The sequence below is a fragment of the Chiroxiphia lanceolata genome, chromosome 17, assembly GCF_009829145.1.
Source record: "Chiroxiphia lanceolata isolate bChiLan1 chromosome 17, bChiLan1.pri, whole genome shotgun sequence".
Taxonomy (NCBI): domain Eukaryota; kingdom Metazoa; phylum Chordata; class Aves; order Passeriformes; family Pipridae; genus Chiroxiphia; species Chiroxiphia lanceolata.
In genome coordinates this window covers 448,150-474,032 of record NC_045653.1, presented here as the reverse complement: position 1 = coordinate 474,032, position 25,883 = coordinate 448,150, and the positions used below count along the sequence as shown (strand labels likewise).

Here is a 25,883-nt window from a genome sequence, read left to right as displayed (position 1 = left end):
ATGTCCTGCAGTGAGCTGGGCTTCAGGCTGATCTCCAGAGCTGAGCTTACTGCACAGCCTGGATCCACACTGGAGAACTTGGATATTCCTGGATCTTGCCCAGCCTCTATACACCGTAACCAACCCAGGAGGAGCTGTGGCTGCCCCATCCCTGGAAGTGTTCAAGGCCACGTTGGCCAGGGCTTGGAACAACCTGCTCTAGTGGAAGATGTCCCTGCCCATGGCAGAGGATGTTGGAACTGAATGATCCTTAAGGTCCCTCCCAACCTAAACCATTCTGTGATTCTGTTACTTTTGGAGCTAAATCTGTCCTGTCATTCTGTTTGTGGAACAGCAGACCCTCAGATTGTTTTGGATGCTGTTTGGATTTGCTTTGTTGCAAAACCAATGATACATAGTAATACCATGTCACCTGCAGAGGACAGCTACCTGCAGCAAAGACAGCTGTCTGAGCTGCTTCATTGTCCACAACAGAACAGAAATGCATTTGATACCATGGCAATCAAAATTGTGGCTTTATTTACACGCATTTCATATGACAGTATTTTCAAAGGACAGGTATTATACAGGAAAATTAGGTAGACTCATACCCAGCTTTAGATTTTTCCAAACTTAAATATTATACAATTACTTGAACAAAATAATTTCTCCTCTAACACTGATACAATGCTCACTTGGAGAGAAGGAATGGGGATCTGTTGCATTGCAGTCACAGTCACTTTTGACCTAGGATTTTACTGAACTGTGAATGTGGTGAGAAAGAGATAGGTGGGCAATTGGCCATAGATGTGATAGACAGGATGGGGGTACACAGGAGTCATCCTCTCCTCCTCGACTCCGAGGTTATGGAGCCCCAGCTGTGCCAGGAATGGTCCTGGTGGGTGAAGGTCCATGCTCAGGAACTGTTGTCATACGGGATGCTCCCTCAGGCAGCAGGTCAGCTCTGACAGGACAATCTGCACCTGAAAATGCTGTGGCCACTGGAGAGCCCTTTGTGGACAGTATGTGTCAGTGCTCTGGTACTCCTACTCCATCTGCCCTCTGCACAGGCGTGCTTCACTTTCAGATGTTTCCCTGCCTCTCTGAAACCAGCTCTGCCTGTCAGAGCTTCTCTAGCTAGGTGCAGATTTCCACCAGTGAAGTTTAGAAGAAGTTTCCAAAACTGCTGAAAACACCTGGGTACTACAGGAGCTCTTCCCACTCCACCTGATTCTTTGCAAAACCTTACAAAACTCTCAGTGTTTTTGATGTTCATAAAAGAGATGCAGCTTTCCTCTTATGGTGTTTACTGAGGCCTGACTCCCCTTTCTCTCTAGCCAGTGTCCGGGGTCAGTCCTGTTGGATTGGGCAGCAGGCAGAAGGAGGCTCTCAGATGGTCCAGCCAGAAGGACCCAGTAGGCACCTGGAGGGTCCAAGCTCCTCCAGCAGCAGCTGAACAGCTGACACTGAATGGGCACTTTCAGACTTGCTGCTCCAGCTGAAGGACCCTCAGAGAGACACTGGCAGGGCGGCAGAATGTTGGTCATCATCCCTGGAGCCTAGGGACCAGAACCTGCTGCCCCACCTACAGCAGCAGCTCTCTGCCTTCATCTGCCCCTGACAGTCCCCAGTCCCCCGAGAGATGGAGCAGGACATGCTGCTGGCAGTCCTTGCTGGAGGGCAGGAATGCCCTGTGTGCCCAGGGCTGCTCTTCAGCAGGTCCCTGTGACCAGGGGCAGTGGGGGAGCCTGAGTGGCACCAACAGTGTGACTGACCACTCTGACAGTCCCAGCAGCACCTGCCCCATCCAGAGTGGTGGGAGCAAGGTCGGCTCTAGCTCCTCTCCATGCCTGGGCAGCAAATGGGACAGTGATGGGAACAAAATAGCACAGCCAAGGGCCAGAGCAGGCTCGTCCCCCCTAGCTGCAGGACAGCAGCACTGGCTTCTGCCTCATCCCCCCTTCAGGCTTTCACCCCCAGCCATCAGTGCTTGATGCACATGGGAGAGCAGCAGCACCTACAGCCAGCAAGGCAGTTTGTTACCCGTGCTCGTGAGGGGCATCCAGCCCTTGTGAGAAACACTTTTAAACTGCTCACACTCAGTGGCAGACCCTGGCTCCAGTTTATCCCCACGCAAAACCAATGTGCATCGATGAGGAGCAATGCGAGCCTGGGCAGAGACAAGCTGATCGTGTTCCAGATGATATATTGTCATATTTGGCAAAGGCATCTATTTTTTTTTAAATTTATTTTGTTTGTGTTTATTTTGTTCCTTTGTGTTTATTTTGTTCCTTTATTGTTTTTCTTAGCCCCTTTGTATTTTGTGTTCTGAGCTGCTCACTGACAATTTCAAGTCAAAGTTTCAGCACAAATTCTGCTTCAGAGCTGTCACATGCCTGCAAGGGCCTGGCTGAAATGAGCACAGGGATTTTGCACACACACGTCTCTGGAATACAGCCCTGTGTTTCCCAATGACCATCTTACCTGCATTGAAGAAAACATCAGGTATTTTTTGGTACCTCACATTAAATTCATCAAGTCTTATCACAACAGATGGGCTCAAGTACCAGGGACACTGGGCCAATTAGCAGATTAAGGGTTTCCATATCAAATACATCTGTGCTATACTGATGCTGCTTTTAAACAGAGAAAATGGGAAATAATTCAGAATACCTTTACTTATCTTAGCCATGACCGGGTGACCTAAGTAATATCTTCCAATTGTTTTCAATTTTCTCTTTTTTGCAACATAGGCCATGATCCAGCAGAGCACTTTGGAACATGCTTTATTTTAAGATTATGAATAATTGCTGGGAAATTGTACCTTGGGGCATGTGAATGCCCTTTTGAATCAAGACCAAAGTCTTTTTACTGCCAAACATATACACAGTTTCCAGCATTGGAAGTCGGTGAATTCCGTTAATAAGGAGGAATTTCATCTTTCAAAGTGTTTTGTGATATTTCATGCAAAGTATTGCTGTGACAACTGATCAAGTATTTTGCAGCTGAGCACAGTGAATCTCTGTGCCGGAGGGGCAGATCTGGTCTGGGACAGACCAGAAACACCCAGATCTCCCCCAGTGAGGTTCAACACACAGAATTGCCACTTTCCCTTCCTGTGGAGCCTGAAAAGGTCTGCTCCAAGACACGTGAAGCGTTATGAACACTCCAACTTCGGGCAGTGACCAACTCTAGTGCTGACGACAGAAAAATAAATAAATAGATTGGTGTCCCTGTGGTGAAGAAAGTCTCTTCTTGGTGGCACAGAACACAATGTGCCAAAGACAACGTTCTGAACTGCTGCACCTCCGTCCCAGCTGAGGGGATTTGGAACAGCAAACAGCACTGGTGTTGCCATTGGCTGGCACTGCCATGCTCCTCTCGGGGTGGCTGCTCTTCAGCAGAGCATGAAAACACCTCTGTCCTTGCTCAGCCCCACATGTGAGGCTTCACGTAGGATGTTCTGAGATCCATGGCTGGCGGATGGCAGGAATGATTAGTCTGATTTATCTGCCATGGGGCCCCAACTGCCCCAAAACGACCCACCTGCTCCCCATGTCCAATGGCCACAAGTGTCAGAGGGTGAGTTACAAACAGATGGGTGTCACAGAGACCCTTGGGAAGAAGGTCAGGTGTGGCTGGTGTGATCATCAAATCAAGGAGCAAGAGAACTATAAGCAGACATACATATATAATATGTACAGTGGCCATAGATGCATTTGCACCATGAAGGAAATCAACAAATTTTAGACCGCAGAAAATTACCAAACTCAGGAATTTTTTAGTGCCAGGTGTCTCTAAGTTGCCAGTAAAAAGAACAGGAAATGTCCAAACGTGGGCTGACTGAAGTGGTGCAGCTGTCAGCTGGGGTGTTCTTTCTTCACTTGATTTCAGACATGAAATGCAGAAGCATTCTTGTATTTTCACTACATGCTGCAGACAGAAAATGATCTCAGTAGTGTTTGGGTTGGTTTGTACATTTTCTCTCACTCTCTTCAGCTGTTCCAATAGACTCACCAGTACAAAAACATGGAGCTAAAGTACTGCCATGAATTCAGTCAGCAGAAAATCCCAAGCTTCTCTGTAGGAATGACTCGATTTAGGCTTTCAGAGTAGACTGAGATAAGGCAGTGGAAGGAAGGCCCTGAACATACCCAAATGCTCTCCATGTGGTTTGCAGTCTGTGGTGTGTGGTTTTTCACAAATCTGTGGAGTACTGCTAGAATATCTCCAAAAGGTGTCTAAGAAAATTAAGCCCATTACCACTAAGCTCAAATTTACCACGGAGGAGGCTGAACCTCTGTAAGAAAACCATTGGGGGGTGTACAAGTTGTTAGAGGAAGAATTTGTTAGAGCTGTTGAAAACCATTGCTCTGGGAAAGATAGGGAAGTGAAGATATCATCATGATCATCATCATCAACTGTTTTTTCCTTTGCTAATGTTCTAGAACTTGGCTTTGGAAAGACTGAAATTATTAGCAAGATTCTCCCAAAAGAAAAGTGTGCTCCTGGCATTCCTGTAACAAGGACTGGGCTGCTTGCAATGCAAATAAATGAAAAATAAAAAAAACCGCAAGAGCAGGGAGCTGCATGTTGGTGCTGCTGACTTCCCTAGTGCCGCCTGGGGTGGTGAGTGCAGAACGTCTGGGTGGGGCTCCCCCAGGGCTGGAGAAGAGGCCACTTCAGAACATGCACATCACTTGGGTTGGTGTGTGTCAGCATCGTCACCTGGGAGGTGCTACAATATTGTGGCTCCAGCAGCATCTGCACTCCTGGGGTCCTTCAGGCCAATGATGAAACTGTTGGTTCTCCTGGCTCCGTGAACTAGGGAGACCACTGGGACTTTATCCACCTGGTGGCCCCTGGCTACAAGAAATTCTATATCTTCTTCAGGAAACTCACCTGTAGGGATTTTAAAAGGGGAGTTTTTAACTGCAATCAGCGTTGCCTGTGATGCGAAGCTCTGTCTAACCCTGCTGGGATCTGGTGTGGGGGGGAACCTGCCTGCAGCCCCTTCAGAAGGTTCCAGCCGGGCAAGCCAAGGGTCAAGGGGCCACTGCTTTGTGCCATGGGGTGTGACAGGATCTGCAAGACCATTTAAGGATGTGGAAGATTCTCCTCTTTGGAAAAAGGGGAAAATACATTGTTGGCAACAAATGTAGTTATTCTTAGAGAACAGGAGGCAATGCCCACTGCCCACTCTGAGTTACAAATAAGAATATTAACAATTTTTAGTCAAAATAAAATGCAAGGCAGCTGAAACCAAATGACAGTAAAACAAGTTGTCAAATGATAAACTGTGTGCTAATCCTTCCAACTTGCCCTGCACACATTTCTTAATCTTCCAGGCATCTACCTTAGGCTGCTGCTCTTCTGCTTCTATTTTGTTAATTTGATGGTTTGTAATTTCTGTATGAATAGAAGTGCCCGAGGTCATGGAGCTGGGGATCCAGCTGGACAAAACCGAGCAGGCACACAGAAACCCCACTGGTATTTAAGCTCTATACATTGCACATGTGTCTTAATATGTACCTTATTGATGTCAAAATGTCCAAACCCACAAATTAGGATGTTCTGAAGTTTTGAATTTGTTTTAATTACATCCTAGTTTTCAAGTCTGCAGGTCACACTAGACAGACCCCTTTTAGATTTTCCTCTAAAATGGGAAAGCCCAGAAACTTTGGCTATTTGGTGTGAAATAAGAACCAAATTTCACTTATGGTTTGCTCTGATTGGTACCAGGCTGTGTGAAAAACATCAAATAGACCAAGACTTGCAATATCAAGGACAAGAGCTGACAGTACAGTCTCAGAGTGCCAGCACTGATGCTGCACTTCCAGCACTGTCAAGCCACAAACCTTGCCATAAGCCTTGTCTTCTCCCCAGTTGCTGGAATTAAGGGACATGGGCTGGAAAGTGAAGGAATATAATTTATGGCAGTGGTAATAAAGTGTAGGAAGCTTTCAGAACCTGTCTGGTGTTTATTTGGGTATCCTCAGTGGCATCAGATTGCCAAAAGGTTTTAAGGACAGGACAAGGCTGCTACCAGGAGGGAGTAGGGATGGAGGGAGGGCTGGGGAGAAGCACCTGAAAGAGCTCGGACTGGTGGTATTGGACAAGCCAGGGAGCATTTCCAGGATGGAGAAGGCATAGCTTAGCAAGGGCTCCAGGCTTTGAAGAAGCTGGATTCTGCTTTTTGTCTTCCCCAAAACCCTCTACAGCCATGGGAACCCTAGAACACAGTGAGCTGTGCTCTGGGCTGAGGCACTTCCATAGCAGTATGCCAAGAAAATCCTACCCTTTTCCTAAACACACTGGATTTGTAGGCTGCACCCCACCCACTGTCCATACTCACTGTCGACCTGCAAGGTGTTGGACTGAAGCTGTGGGTGAAGTCGACCAAGTGACAAACTTTCACTCAGATTCTTGTGAAATGTTAAAACATTTACCAAAACCTGCAAGAGAACAAAATACCCTCAATAACAAAAACCAAAAAAACCAAACAAAAAACCAAACAAAAAAAAAAGTGGCAAGAATAGGAGAGGCCAGCTTCCTAAGCATCCCACAATTTGGTGGCTCCAACAACTGCAGATGCAGCAGGCAAAGAAGATTTTCAACCATTTAACAAACTGCATGCACACACTAAGAGGTCCTTGAAATACGGCCTGTATGTTGTTGGTGGAAAAGTAGGAAATTTTCAGGATTGCATGGGCTTTTTGTCACATAGTTCCTGCCAAACTAGCAGAGTTGTGTGTCTGGAGCATGATGTAATCTGTAAATAAGTGTTTCTTACAGCCAAAAGCTCAGCATGTGCCTTCTCCAAACAAAGCACCAGGAAGCGATGCTTGGCTTTGGTTTTGCTCTGAATAATGCTTTCTAAAAGGTAAGGAAACATGGAGCTGTTCTTGTGCCTTTCTTTTTAGCTAAAAAAAAATGCTGTACATGCAATCAAGCTATTGGCAAGTACTTCACCTCATTACAAATCATAAATTAAGAGGAGCTGCCCAATTTATAGCAAGTGTTGAGCAGGGAGGAATTCAGTCAGGAATGCACTAAAAGGAACTTTTCATAAGGAAAAGGGCTAAAGGGTGCCAGTTTCCTGCAACTCTCTGAATACAAAGTGTTCCTTTTTTTCTTAATGATCCTTAAGACGAGCTTTGAACAGATACGAATGACAAAAACCATTACAGGTTTTGCCAAAATGCTTCTCCTCTACAACTATGAGTGGTGCCACCAGGAAAGGTACAAGAGAAGTAAACTGGTGGCTCTTAGAGATTTGAGACACCAAAAGTGTGGAAGTGGTGGCATCAAAGATTGATCTGGTAGTCCTGTGGCCACCAGTTTTGGCACAGCCTGGGACAATTAGGAAGGAAAAGGCTGCACTGTGGGAGGGGACCCTACTCAGCCTTGAGCTCAGCAGCTACTCTAAGAGGACACAGCACTGACCTGGACGATGCTGCTCAAGGCTCTCTCCCCGTTGTTGGCCCCCAGACACAGGTACGTCCCACACATGCCCTCAGAAGGCCTCACAATGGTGGGCAGCAGGAAGGACAGGGGCCGTTTCCGAGGCTGAATGAGATTTTGCTGCAATTGAAGAAAAGACACCCCAAAAATGTCAACAAGCTGACTCTTACAGAGGGAACATGGAACCAGTCACCCACTTTGAAAGTACCAGCCCAGCAAAGTGGGATGGTTTTACAATACACAAGGCAGCACTGAAAGCCACCAGTGCAGTCTATAATTCTTTCTTTCCAACACCTGAAGATTTTTTTGCTGCTATATGTTACTTTTTAACCTGCAGAGCAACAATTCATGAATTCATTAAGTGCACACAGTTGCTTAAAGTACATCTGGACAGCAGGGAAAATAGGTAACTATCGCTTGATAAAATTGCCTTGTAATGATAACTAACTGATACACATGGAGCCTTCTGTTTCCTCTTTCAGTATTCATGTAGTGAAAACCAGCAGCTTTCTACAGACTATTGTCTCTCAGTTATCAGTAAGGCATTAAATAGGCTCCCTGTTGTGAAGATGAGAATAAAATTGAAAAAAAAAAAAAAAAAAGATGCAGGTAGCCCAAATAAAGAATTTGTTATGTCTTTCATTACCGGCCTGGAAATGGAGTGGTTCATTGTTTTGTTTTGCCAGGAGAAGTCCAACATCTGGCTGTTGAGGAGGATTCCAGAGGGTGTTATGATTCCACTGCCAAAGGGACGATTCAAAGAACTGAAAAGAAACACAAAGAAGTCTTGTAAAAATCATCCCAGAGATTTTTGTACACCTTGAGGCTTTTAGGGCTCCAACTTTCCATCTCATCTTGGCTTGATAGAGACTCTTTGGTGGTTCTTTAGGTGGTTAGATGTGAGGAGTAACAGTTTCCATGTACTTAGGAGTAGGAACCATGTGGGCCATAGCAGCTCTGTCCCTCCCTGTGTTTAAGGATTCCCCTTGATGTGATGGATCTGCCTCCATGCCCACATCATCCTCAAATTTGGCCATCACTTCTTCCCCAGCAGATTCAGGCCCCTCCAGCCCTGTTTCAACGTGAGAAGGCTACAGGATTGCACGAGGCAGAGCAGCACCACCCCACACATCTCCACCCCACTGCTCTGTTGCAGGACTAACTGAGACAAAACAGCCAAGCTGCTCCAGGGCTGGTCCCATCCTGTCCTGTTGAACCCGGTTTCTTCTCCCTGCTCCCGCCCCCTGAGCACACTGTGGAGGGAAGAAGTAAATCCTTTACCTCACAACTGTGACGATGAAGTCGTCGGGCCCCATGACAAGGACCTGGCTGGCAGCAGGGCCGCTCTCCACGGAGAAGTGAGGGATGTGGAGATCAGATGGGAAGGACTGGGAGTCATTAATCAGCTGGCGTAGGGAATTAGCTTCTGATTTACTTCAGCAAGGAGGGAGGGAGAAAAGGAAGCAAGCCATGAGCCTGGGAAGCTGGACATCTCCTGGTCTCTCTGCAGGGTACAGCTACACAGTGTGTACTGCAGTGTTCCCTGAGGGGCTGCACTGGGACAGGAGCTCCTTTGGTTCACCCCATAGAAGGAGACAAGATGGCTCAGTATGCACAGAGAGACAATGCCGTGGACCTTCAAAGGCTCTGTCTACCCGTGTTTACCCTCATCAGAAGTAAATCCCTCCCCAAAGGACAAGTTGAACGCTAGCACTCCCAGCTGAACGCTAGCACTCAGAAGGAGGACAAGTCAGGACCAGCTCTGGCCACCAACCATGGCTAAACCTGGCTCTGAGGTGGGAGGCTAGGCTGAAACCCCAGGCCTGGCCTCTCCCACACATCTGGGTGTTCTGCAAGGCACCGACCACTACGGTGGGGCAGGGAGAGGCAGAAATAGCTTTTCTGGCCATGCCTATGCCCATGGTCATGGCTGTTTGTCAGACCCACTGAGAGGGAATGTTTACAGGTGTGAGGAAGTGGAAGGAACCCTCAGGTTCAAGCTGGATGCATCAAACCTCTGTGTGAGGACATCCTGTGATCCATCCCCAGAGTCCTGGGGTATCAGCTGTGATCTTTGTGGAAGAGTGATCCCTGGGAGGGCACTCAAAGACTGACCTTTCCTCAGTAAAACAGAAAAAGCTCAGGGCATAGCAAACCCAGAAATGATATCAACCACACATCTTGCAACTGTCACTGTGCCAGTCACCTCAGACCTACCTCACCATCCCTTCTGCTGTGTGAGCGATGGACATGTCACCAGACGGGTCTCCCAGGTTGCTTGCTAGACTCAGGGCTATTTTTAACGTCTAAAGAAAGAAAAGAAAGAAAAGAGAAGAGAAGAGAGAAGGAGGAGAGCAGAAGGTGAGGGCGGGGTGGGGGGGAAGGGAAAGGAGAGGGAGGGGAAGAGACTGGAGAGGAGGGAACGGAAGGGAAGACAAAATGTGCTGTGGGAGCTGAGTGTATACAGAAGTGTTTGTACAGTCACAGAATCACAGATGGGTTTGGATGGAAGGGGCCTTAAAGATCATCTTGTTCCAACTCCTGCCATGGACAGGGACACCTTCCACTAGACCAGGTTGCTCCAAGCCCCGTCCAACCTGGTCTTGGACACTTCCAGGGATGGGGCAGCCACAGCTTCTCTGGGCAACCTGTGCCAGGGCCTCACCACCGTCACAGCCAAGAATTTCTTCCAAACATCCCATCTAACCCTGTCCTCTGTCAGTGGGAAGCCAGAAATGGAACATACTTGGCAGGAGCTGACACCCAGCTCAGTGGTTCAGCTTCACTGCCAGTTGGCAGACAGGTCACCAGGATGCCATTTACTTTCTATTTCCTTTCCCAAGTGGTCACCACAACAGCAGAGACCAGACTGAATCTCAGTGGGACAGTGGGTCCTAGGCTCACTATTGCCTCTGGATGCCAGCTCTGCTGGCACAGCACCAGTGCCGAGCAGAAACGAGCTGTTCTGCTCACTAGCTGCTACCCAGCTCCTAGTTGTAAGCCATCCAAAGTGTTTGAGCAGAAAGCATTAGTCCCAGCACATTTTGGGAAATGATGGTATGAAAGGAAGAAGGGATCTGGTTTCTCAAACATGCAGAATCCTGCCTAAGCCAGTTGATTAAATATGGGAAGATACAATTTCAAAAGACACAGTTTATCCAGCCCTAGGATTACATCACAGCCATAGCAGAGCCACAAGGAGCAAGGCTCATCAACTGAGCCAGCCTGTGCTGAGCAGAAACACACTTGACTTTCAGCTTGCAGGTCTTGCCACGGTCATTCAAGATTCAAGACAGTCCACTCCCCTGCAGGCAGACAGCAAGGTGTGACTACGGTTCAGAATATGCCACAAAGCAACAGCTTCTCCTCAGTTATCTACTGGTGTCGAGTGTAGAACATGATTAACTTCTGGAGAATGTGGTGTTTCCATGCAGCAGTCTCCAGACCATCACACCATACAGGGATGTACAAGGGCTTGATGGCCAAGGAAGAGCTCCACTGAAACAAGCAGAGCGTGTTCACCCTTCAGGCACATCTTGGTCCTGGCTGTTCCAGGGCTGGATACTTGGTGCTGGCCTAGCACTGAGCCTCAGCCACATGTTCAACTGTGTGACCCCGAGTAACCAGGGTTACACATCTCCTGAAGTGACTGCCTTTGATCTGGAGGTTGGTGTTCCAGGATAATCAACAGGTGAAACTCTTGGCCTGGTGCAAATGCAGAGCAAATAGACTCACCCAAAGCTTCCTGAAGAGAGCTCAGAATAGCCCAGGTGAGTAAAACTTTTGTGCCTCTGCAAAGGCCTGGCAGTGTGTAACACTATTATGGTTTTTCTTTTACTTTTTCAGCCTCCGGTGAATTTTTTCCACACCAACCCGACTGGGGTGGAGTAAGGTTCAGGCTTCATTGTTCGCTGGCTCAGATCTGAACGAGTGCCCTATTGAAACGCTAACGACTTTCTCTCTGCAAGGAGCAGGACTCTTCTGTTTCCCTCTACCCGAGGCCGGCGGAGGCGGGGGGAAGGAAGAACTCAGGTTTGGTGGATTTTTTTTTCCTCCTCCTTTCTTTTTCCCTCGGGGGGAGGGTCTTGGTTTCTCCGCGGCTCTCGGGACGCGGGGTGGGGACGGGGTCGGAGCTCGTCTGCTCAGACGGGCGGCTAGTTTTCTTCTGTCCTCGAGGAAGACCCCGTTTCGCACCCGAGTCCCCGCACTCTGCTCTGCTCTACTGCTTGGATTTGCCTCGAATTCATCGAAAAGCCAGTGTGGGGGAGCCTGTGTGGGAAGGGCCGCCCTTCCCTTCCTCTTTTTTTTTTTTCCCGTGACGGCAGCAGCCAGCACCTTTTGACGAGGAAGGGAACCCACAGCCGGAGCCAGCCTTTGCCAGCGTGAGTCCACGGCGGGAAGCGGCCCCTTCCCTTCTCCCGCTGCCCGAGCCCTGGGCCCGCTCGGCCGCCTCCGTGTGGGACCCGCGGCCAGAGCCGGACACCGCCCCCCCCGTCCAACAGCGCCCCCTGCCGGGAGCGGCGGTAACTGCGCCGACGGGCAGAAAGGACTCAATCGCTTTGGTGGAAGTTGGGTTACGGGATTGTTGCTTGGTTTTTTGTCGTGTTACCTATATATATTTTTTTTTCTTTAATAAATAGCTGTTATTTTTCTTTTCCACATCTTTCGACTGACGCCCCTTAATTTCAAAGTTATAATTACTCAGAGGGAGGAGCTTGGTTGTTTTTCCCATATCCTGCCCTCCTAACGAAACATTTCTGTCTCGTTAAACTGAGACAAACACCTCCAGATGTTACCTTTTTGCTGAGAAATAATAAATTCCAAGCACCTGCTGTCCTGCCTGCTACAAGGATGTGGTTAAATCATTGACTGAAATTACCAACTCCCAGCTGTGGATCTGTGAAGCATCTCAGAGCATAACTCTGCTTACAGAGCAAGTACCAAAGCAATTGCTTGACCTCCTGGGAAGCTACAATGTTTTGGTAGGGCTGACAGTCCTAAATACTGGAAAAATTCTGTACCACAGAGATCATGAGGTGGGCAAAAATGTAAATATTTTCTTAACGTATGAAGTATTGGGTCAGTTCTCCTTGTCATCACCACATATAGGCTTTTGCTTGCAGCACTCCTTTCAGTGCCTTTAGGTGCTCTGGAATGGCCAGGGCCATTGGAGCTAGGAGGCGAAGGAACTAGATGAGACCACCCTCAGGTGCTGTGGGGTCATTCTGAAGAGATGACTGCATATGGGCAAAAGCCACAGTTTGTTCTGAAAAAGCTCTGCCTGAGCGAGAAAGAGCTCAGCTGAGCAGGAGACTCCAGCCACTGCACCTCCCTGAGACAGCAGCACCACTCAGTTTTACACCTTAGCAGTCCATTTGCTCGCTCTCCTGTGGGAATTGCCTACAAACATTTCTGTACAATCAAGGAATAAATAAATTTTTCTCTAGCAGCACAAGCAATTCAGCCAATTATTGAACCTCCTCTTACCTCTGCTATCCAGTGCAAGTTATTCCCCCTGGATCCTTTACTTGTGATGTTAAAGCCCTCGAGGATGTTCAGTGCTGTGATCAGTGCAGGACCTGCATGTGGAGGTGGGGGGCTGAAAACAAGGTGACCTGTGGAGGGAAGAAGAGAGGAATGAAGCTGCTTTTGTCAGATACTGTCCAGTTAGAACACTCTCTGAGCTAGTGTCCTTGAGGACAGGGAAATCCTTCCAGATTCAAGGGGAAATAACAGAAAGCAACATGATTTGAGAAGGATTTTTCAGAACATTCCTGTTGTATCTTGCTCTTTCTTTATGAAGGATTAAAGAAGCCCAAATAGGAATGCTTTTTTAACATCTGAGATTCAGCTCTTAGTGGTTGGCTTTTGGTTTCTGGACTGAGTATGGAAAAATAGAGATAGAATCATGAAATGGTTTGGGTTGGAAAGGAAGGGACCTTAAAGTTCATTCAACACCAACCCCCTGCCATGGGTAGGGACTCCTTCCACTAGACCAGGTTGCTCCAAGCCCAGTTCCAACCTGGCCTCGGGACACTTCCAGAGATGGGGCAGCCAGAGCTTCTCTGGGCAACCTGTGCCAGGGCCTCACCAACTTCATAGGGAAGAATTGCTTCCTAACTACAGAATTGCTTCTATACCTCTCCTCTTTTAGTTTGAAACCACCCATTCTCCTGTCACTATCTGCCCATGTTAAAAGTCACGTTCCCTGTTCTTATAAGCCCCCTTTAAGTACTGAAAGGCTGCGTATAAAACAGGTTTGCAACATTACAGCTATAAGGAGAGTAAATACAGGGATTGCTAGAAAAGAAAGACATTTTAGAAACTTGCATAAAGTCAGCTTTTCTCCCTTGTAGCTCAAGTTTGGGAACTGTCTTCAGATGTAGCTGCTGGCCTATGATCCAGCTTCTTATGCAGACATTGCATCAAGATGGACCATGTTGCACCTTCACACTTCAACACTATCAAAATACCATTTGTCACTATCATGGGAAAAAACATTTCAAAATGCTGAAAACCTCCTGAACCCATGATGCATCACTGTCAGCAGGCAAGAGCAGGAAGCTGCGTAGAAGGACTTTCTGCAGACACCTGAGCACAGCTTCAACTTTAGCTCTTGTTAAATACTGTTGGCACCTCTTGCCAGGTGAAGCAAATATTTACCTGTAGTTGCATGACAATGGGTCAGAGTTTACCTCGATACACTGTGTGGATGGGATCCTCCACTGTGACACTGTAATTGCTGAAGTCTTCCTCCACCAAGACTCCACCATAGTTGTTGACCTGTATGAGAGTAAAGCAGCACACACTGAGCAGGCTGGGTCAAGGCTCTCTATGCTCCTCATGCTGGGCCAGAGGGACTCATACCTCACTGTCAAACAAACACCATTGAGATTCCCAAGCCAAGTGCCACATTCCTTGGGATAACCTGCAAATCTGTGCTTTCATGGCCTTGTTGGCCTGGCTCACCATTCACCACTGTGGGAAGGCTCTGCAGCTCACCCACCTCAGGGGTGCTCTGAAGACGTTCTGCCTGCCCAGGAAGATGGGGACTGGCACTGCCCTGCAGTCTTCTCTGCCCTGGGTGGCAAGCATGAGTGTGTTAAGGTTTAGAGTTATATATAGATCCAGGAGAGAAGGAACCTGGGTGTAGCAGGTGGCCATCACTAGAAATCTCAATTAAAAAAATCACAATTCCCACTCTATTTGAAATTATTTCGGGTGACTGTGGGTCTGCTGTAGCCTTGGTCCTCCTGTAAGACTCTCCTAGAGGTACAATTTACTAGGGTTGTTAATTTTCATGAACATGGTAAAGATGGGCGACTCCCTCCACTGCAGGTCTCCTGTTGTTGAGTCGTGATGGAGATGAGGTAGGACCACCAGAGGATGGTCAGACACTGGAAACAGGATCCCCAGGGCAGTGGTCACAGCCCCAACCCTGCCAGAGGTTATGGAACATTTGGACAATGTTCTCAGGCACATGGTGGAATCGTTGGGGTGTCCTATGCAGAGCCAAGAGTTGGACTCGATGATCCTTGTAGGTCACTTCCGACTCAGGATATTCTGTGATTCCATGATTCTATGAGTTGCACTCTGCTGATCTTAACCTGCCCTGAAGGAGGTGACACTGCCAGTGTACAGGTGCTAACAGGCCAACTCCTTTCTTCCACCCAGGAGAAGCCACACAACCTGGCTAGATGTTCTGCTGGGGTGAGTTGCTGCTGTAAGTCCTTTGGATTCTCATTCAAAAAAAGGTAGGAACAAATCACCTGTTTGTGCTCTGATCTCTAACCCAGCCAGCTTACTCAGCAGCAAAACTTCTCTGGCAGAACTGGATGAATCACTGGACAAGGAAAGCTAATGCAGGGCATGTTGTGGAGCCAGCATGTCAAACCAACCCAAAGTGGCTAAAGATGTCTCTCCTACTTGAGATCCCCATTTCCTTCTCAGGGAAAAGGCTGGTTGAACCCAAGGGCTGTGCTGAGCCACTGGTGCCTGTGCCAAGAGCTGCTTCCTTGGAGCCCGGCCAGCGGAGACCAGGGCAAGAGGAGCAGGATGGCACAGAAACGGGAGAAGCCCCAGTCAGCCACACGCTGAAGACACCATCTCAAATTCCCCAGAGAGCACTTTTTTGCACCTGTGCCTGGAAGCAAAGGGTGGGGCATTTTGGAGCAGTGCTTGATTTCACCACATGGATGTCTTCCCTGTGGGAAGCCAGCACTTGGCTCTGCAGCCAAAGCTGGAATTGTGTGCTGAATCCCAGAGCTTGCCAAGGTCTTTGGTGTGGCAACCCTGGGCCTTGCTCCTCCATAGAGAACTTGTGTTTCCCTGCAGCAGCCCCAGGTCAGGGAAATGTGGTGACAAAGCAAGGTTTAGCTGAGGAGATGCTTACAAGTTTGGGACTTTTCCTGTTCCTCATCCTTCACCTGTGCTGTGGCCCAGGTGAACTGTATATTTCCAAACACAGAGCTCACAAATCTCTAAGGCTTGAGCAGAGTGAACCCATTCCAGATTACTCACCAGATACTGAAGATGCATCACTTGAACCATAGTGGTTGGAAAAAACAGTGCTTCCAACCACTCTGACTGTAGCCACACAAGTATAAAAGTTGTGGGTTTTTTTTTTAACAGAATAAGTGCTTCGTTTGTCATTGATATTTTTTCCAGAGCACATCTAACAACAAGAGTTAAACTAGGGCAACCCCACATGGGACCAAGCCTGTCTAATCCTCTGTTCACATGGCTCAGTTTTATTTTTAAACCATCTTCCTAGAGTCTTTATCTTATAGTCCCATTAATGACAACAACAACAACTTGTTTCTCATCAGTGGGGCACCTCTAATTCTGGGGGAAAAGGGGTTGCCACTTTAACACAGCCCAGAGGGGCCTTCAAATTAATTTTTTTTCCTTCAAAAAAACAGTCTCTCCTGGTTATAGAGGAATTGGAGGTTTCACTTCTGAGGGCTGTGGGAATGGCCTGTGTGTCACTTACAGCACTGCAGGGATGGGGACAGAAAAGAAAAAGGAGGTTCCATGCATCTGTCCTCATCATTGTGCTGACACTTGGCTTTTCTCCTTGGGCAGGTGACATAGCAAGTGGCAGCCCCACCCCGGTAGGAGACAGGGACAGTCCTGGCTCACCTCAGAGATCATCTCCTGGGTCAAGTTTCCACTGTAGAAGGCTGACACCCCTTCTGCCCCCATCAGCTCCAGGACGGCTGCGAGATCCATGCGCCGGACAAATGTGCCAGGCAGGAGGGGCTGCCCATCTGGCAGGAACAGCTCCCGGAATCGGTCAGAGTAGTTCAGGTCCTTCAGTTCACTCAGGGCTTTGGCTGAAGGTGAGAAGGGGAAAGACATCCAGAAACAGTAGGGATCAAGAAGGTGCAGGGGACCTGGAGTCACTGTGCACCCACTGGGGATGCTGGGGGCTTGCTGCTGCCTCTGGCCCTATTGCAAAACTAGAGGGAGGCTGGATCATGGATCCATTGGAGCTGCAAAGGAAACACAAAGAAGCCTCAGCACCCTTCCCTGCCTTGACCCTGGGTGCTGCCCAGTGTGGGCTGCTCTGACCTGGCTCTGACCAGCCATAGCAAAAGGCTCCAGTTTTGCTGCCACCATGCTCTGACCATGGCTTATGTATTGCTCAGCTCCCAACATCATCCATCTCCAGGTCCAAAGAGCCTTGATTTCCCATGAATAACCCCCTATATCCCCAGCTGCCTCACACCCCAGCACAGTGGCCAGTGGGCCGCCCTGTGCTGAGCAGTCACCCTTGGCTTTCCATCAGGTACTCACCCAAATCATGTGTGACATTAAAGCCGTTCTGGGCAACACCAGCTGCGAGGTCCAGCAGCTCGGACCACGGGAGTCTGCCAAAGGACAAGGAGAAACATGCCTTGGGGGTACAGTGGGGTATGGTGGTGGGGAGCAAGTGCAGGGCTCAGCTCTATGTTCAGGGGCTCTTAAAAGACTGCTGTCTGTGGGGACAGCAATGGCCAAAAGGAGCACTGAGCTTTCAGTGGTTGTTTCTTCTTAACAGGATCATCTCAGTGCTCCAGGATGTGCACCAGAGAGGAATGGCAGTACATGGATGGGGAAAGGGGCATCTCAGGAGCAAAATCTGAAGCCAGGCTCTGGCCCTGAGCAAGTAATCTAGATCCCTCCCTCTCTATCCCAACAGGGCACTAAGGGCAGCCATAGTTCCTAGGATCCAGCTAAGGAGAGAATAAAAATACACAGACAAGCATGGAAATGTGCTGTGCCTGTGTCCAAGAGAACATTTATTATCTGTCCTGTTAGCCAGAATTTCACTTTACAGAAAACCCGACCAAGAGAATTCTTTCTTTTGTACATTAAGTATCAAAAAATGAACATCTTTTTCAACACAAGCCTCCAAATACCTCTCAGCTAATGGTTTTGACTGGTGGCTGAGAACATTATCTGATGGCAAGGCCTTGTGTGCTCCCAGCTCTCCAGTGGGGACCCCAGGGCACAGCCTGTGCCAGCCTCGTGTCTTACCTGCCATGTAACTGATGTGCCTGGTGCATCCCTTGTATCATGCCTGGCACCCCCACGAGCAGACCTGGCTGTAAAATAGGAAGGACAAAAAGGAAGAATAGTCTTCTTTCCATGAGGACATAGCACATGGTCCCCAAATGCAAGTCAAGGAGATGCAAGTCATGCTCGCTTTGGAACTATCTGCATAGTTACGAGAGAGGAAGAGATCTGTAACAACACAATTAGGGAATAAAAGGTTTTGGAAGGAAAGAGTCAAATTCAATCCTGTTCTCAACCCAGTTTGGTCAGGAGAAATAACTCAGCAGGATGACCTGGGATTATGCTCCTTCTTGGAGCTCTTATTCTCCTGGTTCTCCCCTGCCAGAGGGACATACCTCTCTACTCGCCAAGCCCTGCAGGCATTTTGGGGCTGAAAAGGCAATATTTTCCTTGGATTCCCCATGTCTGTAAGGCCCAGGAACTCTGATGGTAAGAGGCCTCCTGTTGCTTTGCTGGGCATCTGCCCCCAGCCTGAGGGTTGCAGGGAGGAGAGCTGGAGACAGCAGCCCTGAAAGGGTGGCTGTGGGACACTGGTCCTCACCTTGGTGTCCTGCTGCAGGTCCCCTTCCAAAGGGATGCCCAGGGGAGCCACCTCACGGAAGTCAATCACCCAGCTCCTGTTCTTCCGGATGTCGTGGACCAGCATCACCCCACCCCTGCAGCGAGAGGGGGGTCAGGGCACGGCACCGGCTGCTCCTGCAACAGCTGCTGCCGTAAAGCCAAAATGAAGAGTGCGAGTGCCACTGGGGCCAGCATGACAGGTCACTGTGGCAGGTCACCAGCCCCAGCTGGTGTGGGGAATGCTGCTGTCCTTCCCCAGAGCACACACCAGGACAGCCAAGGCAGAGCCACTGTGGGATGCAGGCAGCCCTGTGCTGAGCTTGGTGAGGCTGGATCAATCCCTGCCAGCCTGGCCAGGGAGCTACTGGCTCTGTTCCAATGCCAGGTGGGGACAATCTGGGATTTTCTTTCTAATATGAGCAGTTTTGCAACAAAAGAGAGTGTTTGTTTACACCAGCAATGGGTGGTGCAGCTGGAGCAGGTATTAGATGGCTGTGGTTTATGCAACGCTGCTGCGCCCTCCTGCAGAGCCAGGAGCATAAGGCTCATGTGGATGCCACCCTGGGGATGAGGGTTGGAAGAAGGCCATCCCTCACTGCCATGCCTCTCTGGCAGCTGCTTAAGAGCTGGTATTGGACCCCGATCTCAGGAGCACAGCTTATGGAGGGGAGAACTCAGGCTCTGAAAGTACCGGGACTGAGCCTGGGGTGTTGCCAGCTCCTGGCACACTCACAGTGGGGCTTGTTAGCCCTCTTGAGCCTGGGGCTTCCTGGCAGCCACTATGGCAGACAGAGCTTTTCCCTCCCTGGGGGTCTCTGTCCTTCACTGTCAACAAGGTGCACAGGAAGGGGCCCTGTCCCTGTGCAGACGAGGACACATCCACCACCTGATGTCAGAGACCTAGTACTACACACTGGATCTCATGCTGCCATGAAGGCACTTCTCAGCTGAGAGGGGACTTTTCACAAGATAGTTGCCCAGAGAAGCTGTGGCTGCCCCATCCTTGGAAGTGTTCAAGGCCAGGTTGAACAGGGCTGAGAGCAACCCGGTCTAGTGAAAGGTGTCCCTGCCCACGGCAGAGGGATGGAATGAGAAGAGCTTTAAGGTCCCTTCCCATTCTGGGATTCTATGAAACCACTTCCTTGAGGACAACTGGAGGTGACAGCCCAGGGCGAGTGACCAACACTTACCCTCCAAGCCCTGAGGTGTGGGGGTTGACGATGCCTGCGCAGAGGGCTGAGGCGATGGCTGCGTCCACCGAGGAGCCCTGCCTGCCCAGCACCTCCGTGCCCAGTGCCGTGCAGGGCGCCGCGTCCGTCACCACGGCGCCGCGGTGGAAGAGCTGCCGGAAGAGCAGAGCGGTTGTGCCCAGGGAGCAGTGCCAGTGCAGCCCAGATCTTCACCCAGCAATGTGGGACCTGAAGCCTGAGGCCAGTGCCAAAGTCGTGGCTGATCTGCATTTTAAGGTGCCTCCAAATGCTGGTGGGAGTCATATGTCCCTTGGCACACCACTGCTCCAGGGTAGCTGCGTGTAGCCACGCCATCAGCTCAAACAACTTACAACAGCAGACATGCTAAGCTGGGGAAGCCACAACTCCGTCTCCCACAACCCCAGAGCAACCCCAGAGCAACCCCAGACTAATCCTCAAGAGCAATGGGTGACCAATGAGTGCTGTCACTGCGTTGCAGGAGGTGGTCACTGGGAATGGGAACATAGCTACAAAGAATGCAGCGTCCCCCTCAGTACCACAATTTGCTCTCATCCTTCCCCAGTACCAGCACCAGTGCTAATGCAGTCACAGGATGTTTTAAAAGCTTGATTTTAACCCAGTGGTACAAAGGTGATGGCGATTACTAGCTGCCCATGACCCTTCCCAGGCTGTAGTACTTGGCAGATATTCTGCAGGAAGATCCAAGCCCATGGCCATGCTGCCTTTGCTCTGCAGTCGAGCACTGAGCTGTGGGACACATTAGCAGAAGGTTCACTTCTGTTTTCAGTTATTTCCCTGCTTGGTCCTGGATGGATCTTCCAGAGGTGAACCTGGGCATTTATGCCCATAATCCATAAAACTCTCTCCAAGTGGACAAGATGCCTACTGTCTAAATAAGTGTTTTTGGAAAGCACTCACACCGGGCTCAAACCTCAGCTGGAGTCATGGCAGTGGGGCTGTCTGTTCCACCTCAGCAGCACTCCCAAACAGCCCCCCACACCCTGGCCACTGGGCAGGCACTGAGCCCAGCTTGGCTCTCCAAGCACAACCTCCAGGTGCAGTAAAAAGTTTTTGAGACAATTTGGGGTACAGGCTCAGCACCCAGGGCCTTGCTGACACTGGCTGTGGCTCACCAGCACTCCCCCTGCCAAACTGTGGACAGGAGGAAAGTTAGGGAGCTTCTCCTATTTTCGGAGCCAAAGCCCAACTGTAAAGCCAGCCTTTTGTCTTACCTGAGGGTCCCCAAAATAGATCTGCATGATGAGGGCCACCGTGACGCCCGTGGCGAAGGTCAGGCAGGCAGTGATGATGACAGTCAGCCCATCCTGCCGGCAGCTGCAGTCTCCAGAGAAAGGGTCCTTGCTGGTCTCCTGGAGAGGGGACACGTCCTGGCTTCCCATCTCCGAGGAGGATGAGGGCAGGCGCTGGAGACGCGCAGACTTCAGGAAGGAGTCTGGGTCTTTGTGGGTAGCAGGGAGAAAACAAGTGTGAGTTATTGAGCAACTCAGGACTCTTATTGCAGTGTTTACCCAGCACTAATGTTACATGGAGCCCCTTCCAGCATGACTATCACCTTCCCCATTGATCACACCTCTCAAGAGCCTTTCTGGCTCAGATGCTGCTTTTGGTCATTTTACTGATCCCTTAGTTTAGCTCTAGTTATTCCAAACTGACTTCCCTAGAGATTAAGAGGGACAAAAACCGCCTGAATTTTGCTCCATTTCAGTCCATTCATCAGTCTTCGGTGATGGGCCCAGTTACTGCTCCGCTTGAAGGGGTCCTGAGCACTGACTTGCAAAGAGGTCTCTGAAATGCAGCAGGACTGAAGAAAAGGAAATTAAGATATAAAAAAAAAAATCCAGCAGCTTTATGCAGAGCTGTGTTTCAGCTAAAGCACCTGAGCAAAACAGAGGCAAAGCAAAACGTGGCCTGGGCACAGAAAATACCTCTAGGGAAGCATGGAAAGTTGAGGGCAGAGAGGAGCAAACCTGCAAACTGGAGGCCTCAGGACATTCACCCGCTCCGACGGCAGGAAGGACTCTGCTTTAATTCCTTGCTTCCTCTGGCAGATGAGGCCCACTGGGAAACGAAGCCACTCACCCCAACGCCTGGCTCCAAGATGGCAAAGCAGTGGGGTAGGGGCTTGCTGGGCAGTAAACACAGCTCATCAGGATGAAAAAGTCTCTCTTTTGCTCTGAAAGGTGCCTTGAATCTCTGCGAGTGTCAGCTGCCACCTTCACAGCCAGGAGGACACCTGGGCATGCCCTGTCTGTCCCCCATCACTGCTGGGCACACGGAGCTGCTGGGGCAGCTGTGAGGACGTGCCCATCCCTGCCAGGCACTGAAAGGACCAAGCGGCTCAGGGCACCATCCAGGGCTCCTGGATGAATCTTTTCATGGGCTGCAGTGCCCCGCACACCTGTGGTGGGAAAAAGAGGAGCACCAAGTGGAAAAGACAAGACGAGAAGCTTGTCCCTCCACACAGGAGATGTTTCCTGGGCTTGGAAAGGGAGAAGGGAGTGAGCCCGAAAGCCCACATTCCCCATCACCCCACCTGCCTCTGTCTGCTCTGGCAGGTGGTGTCACCATGGGGACAGCCAGCCCAGTCCTTGCTGTGACATTAACAAGACTTCCTGGGTGCAGCTCTTCTGGGGCCAGGAAGGGAGGTAGTTTTAGTTTCAGTGATGCTGCAAGCAGGAGTAAACTCCTCACAGCCAGGGAATCCCCTCAGGGTGAATTTAATCTCATTCATGCTGTGGTGGTTTAGGAGTGCAAGGAGGAAATGCTCAGCTTTCCCAGACTGTGCCTCTGAGCACTCACTGAGCCCCTCACCAGCTTCTCTGGTCTAAGTGAGTTGGGCCTGCAGCATGTGGGCAGAGTGGGAGGACTGGCTGGTGGCCTTGGGTGGGGGCCATGACAGGCCTAGCAGGGGATGCCATTGGGGACGGATGTCACATACAACCCATGGCACCTCCAAGCGAGGCCCCAGCCCCACCAGTGGGGCAACAGCAAGGAGTGAGCTGGGCTCCTCTGCTCAGTCCCTCTAGGACACCGGCCCTCTGCTCTGCTCCTGTAGGTCTGGTGACAGGCCAGCCCAGCACGAGGGGACATGAACACCAGGGAGCAACCATAGGAGAGGGCAGGCCACAGCCCTGCCACCACACAGAAGCACCTTTGTTCTCCACCACAGATATCTCATGTGGCCCTAGTCACTTAGTCTCTGTGACCACCAGTGCTGTATGGGGACAGCAGGGCCATGGTTTGGGGACAAGAGCAGCTGGAAGGGCTCGGTCGGGAGCACTGGGGGCCAGGAGCAGCCTGCACAGCCAATGTGCAGGTGCCCATCCCACCACCAATGTCCACCCTTTGAAAGACAAGCCACCAAACCCCATTAGGCTTTCGTGAGGGCTGTGAAGGAGATGTGGCTTTACAGGGGAACCAACGCTTTCGGGAGCCGGGGGCACCTCAGCTCTGGAGCCGCTGCAGAGGGGACAGCAGAGAGCGGAGCCGCCCATGGGCTCTGAGCCATAGAGAAGGACAGCTACCTCCTGCAACACAGTGTTGGACAAGTGTGTTTCCACATCAGGAGAGTAGGAGCCCCTCCAGCCACCCCATCTCTGGGCACCAGCACAGCCAAAAACATATCGAATTCTGGGTGTGAGACAAGAGTCCTAGTGCTCCCAGAAGAGCCATTCCCACACACCTGTATGCAGTGGCTTTATCCCGACGGCATCGGAGGGCAGAGGGCAAAAACGGGCAATGGGAGCTTCACCTGTGGGCACAGTGGGACAGGGCAGAGGGCAAGGGGTGTGAACATGGGCCTGGGGAGTTGGACGTTGACAGCTGAACTGCAAAGCAACCCCAGAGGACGAAGGGCAATTCTGATGGGAGAAACTCGACATGGGGGAGAACTGTTTCTCTCAACTGTAGAGGAGGAAGCGATCAGTTAAAAAGAGGCAGAGGGTCTTCTCATGGATTAAAGGATCACCTGACTTTATTCCAGCTGACCACCAGTGGAGAGATGCCCAAGGAGCATCCCAGGTGGAGGGATGATGAAAGAGCATCCCAGATGGAGGGATGCCCAAGGAGCATCCCAGGAGGCCATACCCGAGAGGTCCAGACTGGAAGGCCAAGCTGGCTGTGAGAGAGCTCACTCCAGGCTGCCCTGGGATGCTCGGTGGTGAACCCCTGAATCTCTGGCTGCCTTCCGCGCCCGCTGTTCCCGACCCGCCCCCGCAGGGTGACCGCGGGACCAGGGTACAGGGAGCCCGGGGAGCCCCGCCCGGTGCGCGGGGTCGGGGAGCTTGGAGGGGCCCGGGGGCCGCGGGCGGGCGCTGCCGCCACCCCTCACCCGTGTCCTGCTCGCCCAGGAACGCGTCCTCCTCCTTGCGGGCGCGGAGGCTGCTCTCGGCCGCGCCGCCCGGCTCCTCCTCGGGCAGCCGCGGGAAGCTGGTGATGCTCATGTAGTCCACGGGCGAGCCGGCGGCCAAGGCCCGCTGCCGGCCCGGTACCGCCTCCGCCGCCGCCGGCACCGCCATCGCGGGCCCACCGCGCCGGTCCAACGGAGCCGCACCGCGCCGGGCCGGGCGGGGCCGCCGGAAGGGGCCGGGCCCGAGGGCGGCTCTTCCCGCGGGGTCGCAGGGGCAGCGCCGGGCACGGCTCGGGGCGGCCGGGGCTGAGTTCCCCTTAGCCCCTGACCCACAGCGGGGGCAGCAGCCCCAGTCCCCCCAGGCCAGGGGCGTTCGCGGTCCGGGCCAAGCCGCTAGGGGAGCTGGGTCCAAGATTTCTTAGTCCTGCCTCCAGAAGGCTGGAAGAGCTTCCCGAGAGACTGTGTGCCGCCGCTGATTGAAAGCAGCCTGTAGCAGGGGGCCTCGCACGTGACATGTCACCTATGACCACGGGGCAAGGGGGGTCCAACCCCAGGGGGACCATCAGCAAGAGACGCGGTGACATTGCCACTGAGCGATGTCTCTGCTCTCCCATAACCTTCCGACGTGGGTTGCTCGTGAAGGCCCTCTGGGGCTGAGAGCTGAGGACCGAGTTCCCCTCTGCGGAACAGCAGGTTTGGTTCGGTGTTTGCAGGTGAAGCTGGCCAGGCTCACCTGGCACTGGTGTCTCTCCCTGCTCCTGGCTCCAGCAGCACCCGCACAGGTATCAGGAGGGGCTGAGGCTGCCAGGCAGCACAGCTGGTCTGCACAGGGTCAGAACTGGGGCCATACCTGGGGCAGACCTGAGCTGAAATATTTCATTTCCCCCCCTACAGTTCTTTTGGAAGTTGACCTAAAAAAACCAGTAAAATAACTGGAAGATGGAAGAGGTTGTTTCTTTTCATGGCTCCAAGCTTGTGAAAATCCGTTATCCCCACAACAACACTGGCGTCTCTCAGCTTGGCACACACTCTTGGCTGTTTGGCTGCCAGGTCTGAAAAATCTTTCTACTGCCCTAATCTCTCCTGGACATCTGTTGTTTTGGGAGACAGAGCATGTGGAGTGCTGGGCTGTTTGGCTCTGGGGAAGTCACCTGTGAGGTATGTGTCCTACTTTCTCATCCTCTAATGAGCCAGCTAATACTCTCCACTCTTCCCTGCATGAGCAGCTCCATTAGCTCAGTGCTTCTCAACACAGGGAGATGTAAATCTTCCTTTGCTGTGGCAGTAGTAAGGTTTTGGTTGTGCCTTCAGTGGCCTGAGGGCATAATGGCCACTGCCAGTTAGTAACTAAATAAATAGGAATAAGAATAGGTTCGTTTGGCTTCTGCAAGCCAGTCTCAGCTTGCTCCACTTTCAGGCATCTCTCCAGTGTCCCCATCCTCAGCAGTTGGAGGGGGGTCCCTCCCCCACCACTGCAGCTCCTCTAAGGCTAGGAGTGTGTCCATACTGAATCCTCCTCCACCCACTGCCTGGCAGAGAATTAACAGATCAACCCAACAAACAAATCCAAACCAATTGGTTGTGGCAGGAGTACCCACCTCAGCCCCTCCGGCCGGTGAGCCGGCCATGTCCCGGCTGGCCAGTGTGACCAGCCCCGTCACACCCGCGTGGTGGCTGTGGTGGGGCAGGAGGTCAGACCCCGCTCAGTGAGGGGTAATGTGACTGTATCTGACCACAGA

At 51.1% G+C, this 25,883-nt stretch overlaps 1 protein-coding gene across 2 annotated transcripts; it reads right to left on the bottom strand.

The window, feature by feature from the left end:
- Positions 1–495: 495 nt before the first annotated feature.
- On the bottom strand, positions 496–24,328 carry GGT7 (gamma-glutamyltransferase 7). Of its 2 annotated transcripts, none has more exons than XM_032704804.1 (15): positions 24,127–24,328; positions 21,008–21,234; positions 19,755–19,906; positions 18,545–18,659; positions 17,965–18,032; positions 17,242–17,315; positions 16,585–16,778; positions 14,139–14,226; positions 12,931–13,058; positions 9,661–9,749; positions 8,725–8,877; positions 8,090–8,207; positions 7,426–7,563; positions 6,335–6,434; positions 496–4,881 (listed from the first exon to the last, which is right to left on the bottom strand). In XM_032704804.1, the coding sequence occupies exons 1-15, from the start codon at positions 24,311–24,313 to the stop codon at positions 4,718–4,720; spliced, it is 1,995 nt and encodes a 664-aa protein (XP_032560695.1). In that variant the 5' UTR covers positions 24,314–24,328; the 3' UTR covers positions 496–4,717. The 2 variants fall into 2 exon arrangements, with proteins under 2 accessions (XP_032560695.1, XP_032560696.1); XM_032704805.1 differs by lacking the exon at positions 24,127–24,328 and adding an exon at positions 21,478–23,457.
- Positions 24,329–25,883: the final 1,555 nt, after the last annotated feature.

Bases quoted from the DNA above. Each gene is read 5' to 3' on its own strand.
- GGT7 (XM_032704804.1), bottom strand. From the start codon at position 24,313: ATGGCGGTGCCGGCGGCGGCGGAGGCGGTACCGGGCCGGCAGCGGGCC. The intron at 18,660-19,754 runs GTAAGTGTTGGT...CTCTCGCTGCAG, and splicing joins CACACCTCAGGGCTTGGAGG to GGGTGGGGTGATGCTGGTCC. The intron at 13,059-14,138 runs GTAAACTCTGAC...TTCCCTCCACAG, and splicing joins CATCCACACAGTGTATCGAG to GTCACCTTGTTTTCAGCCCC.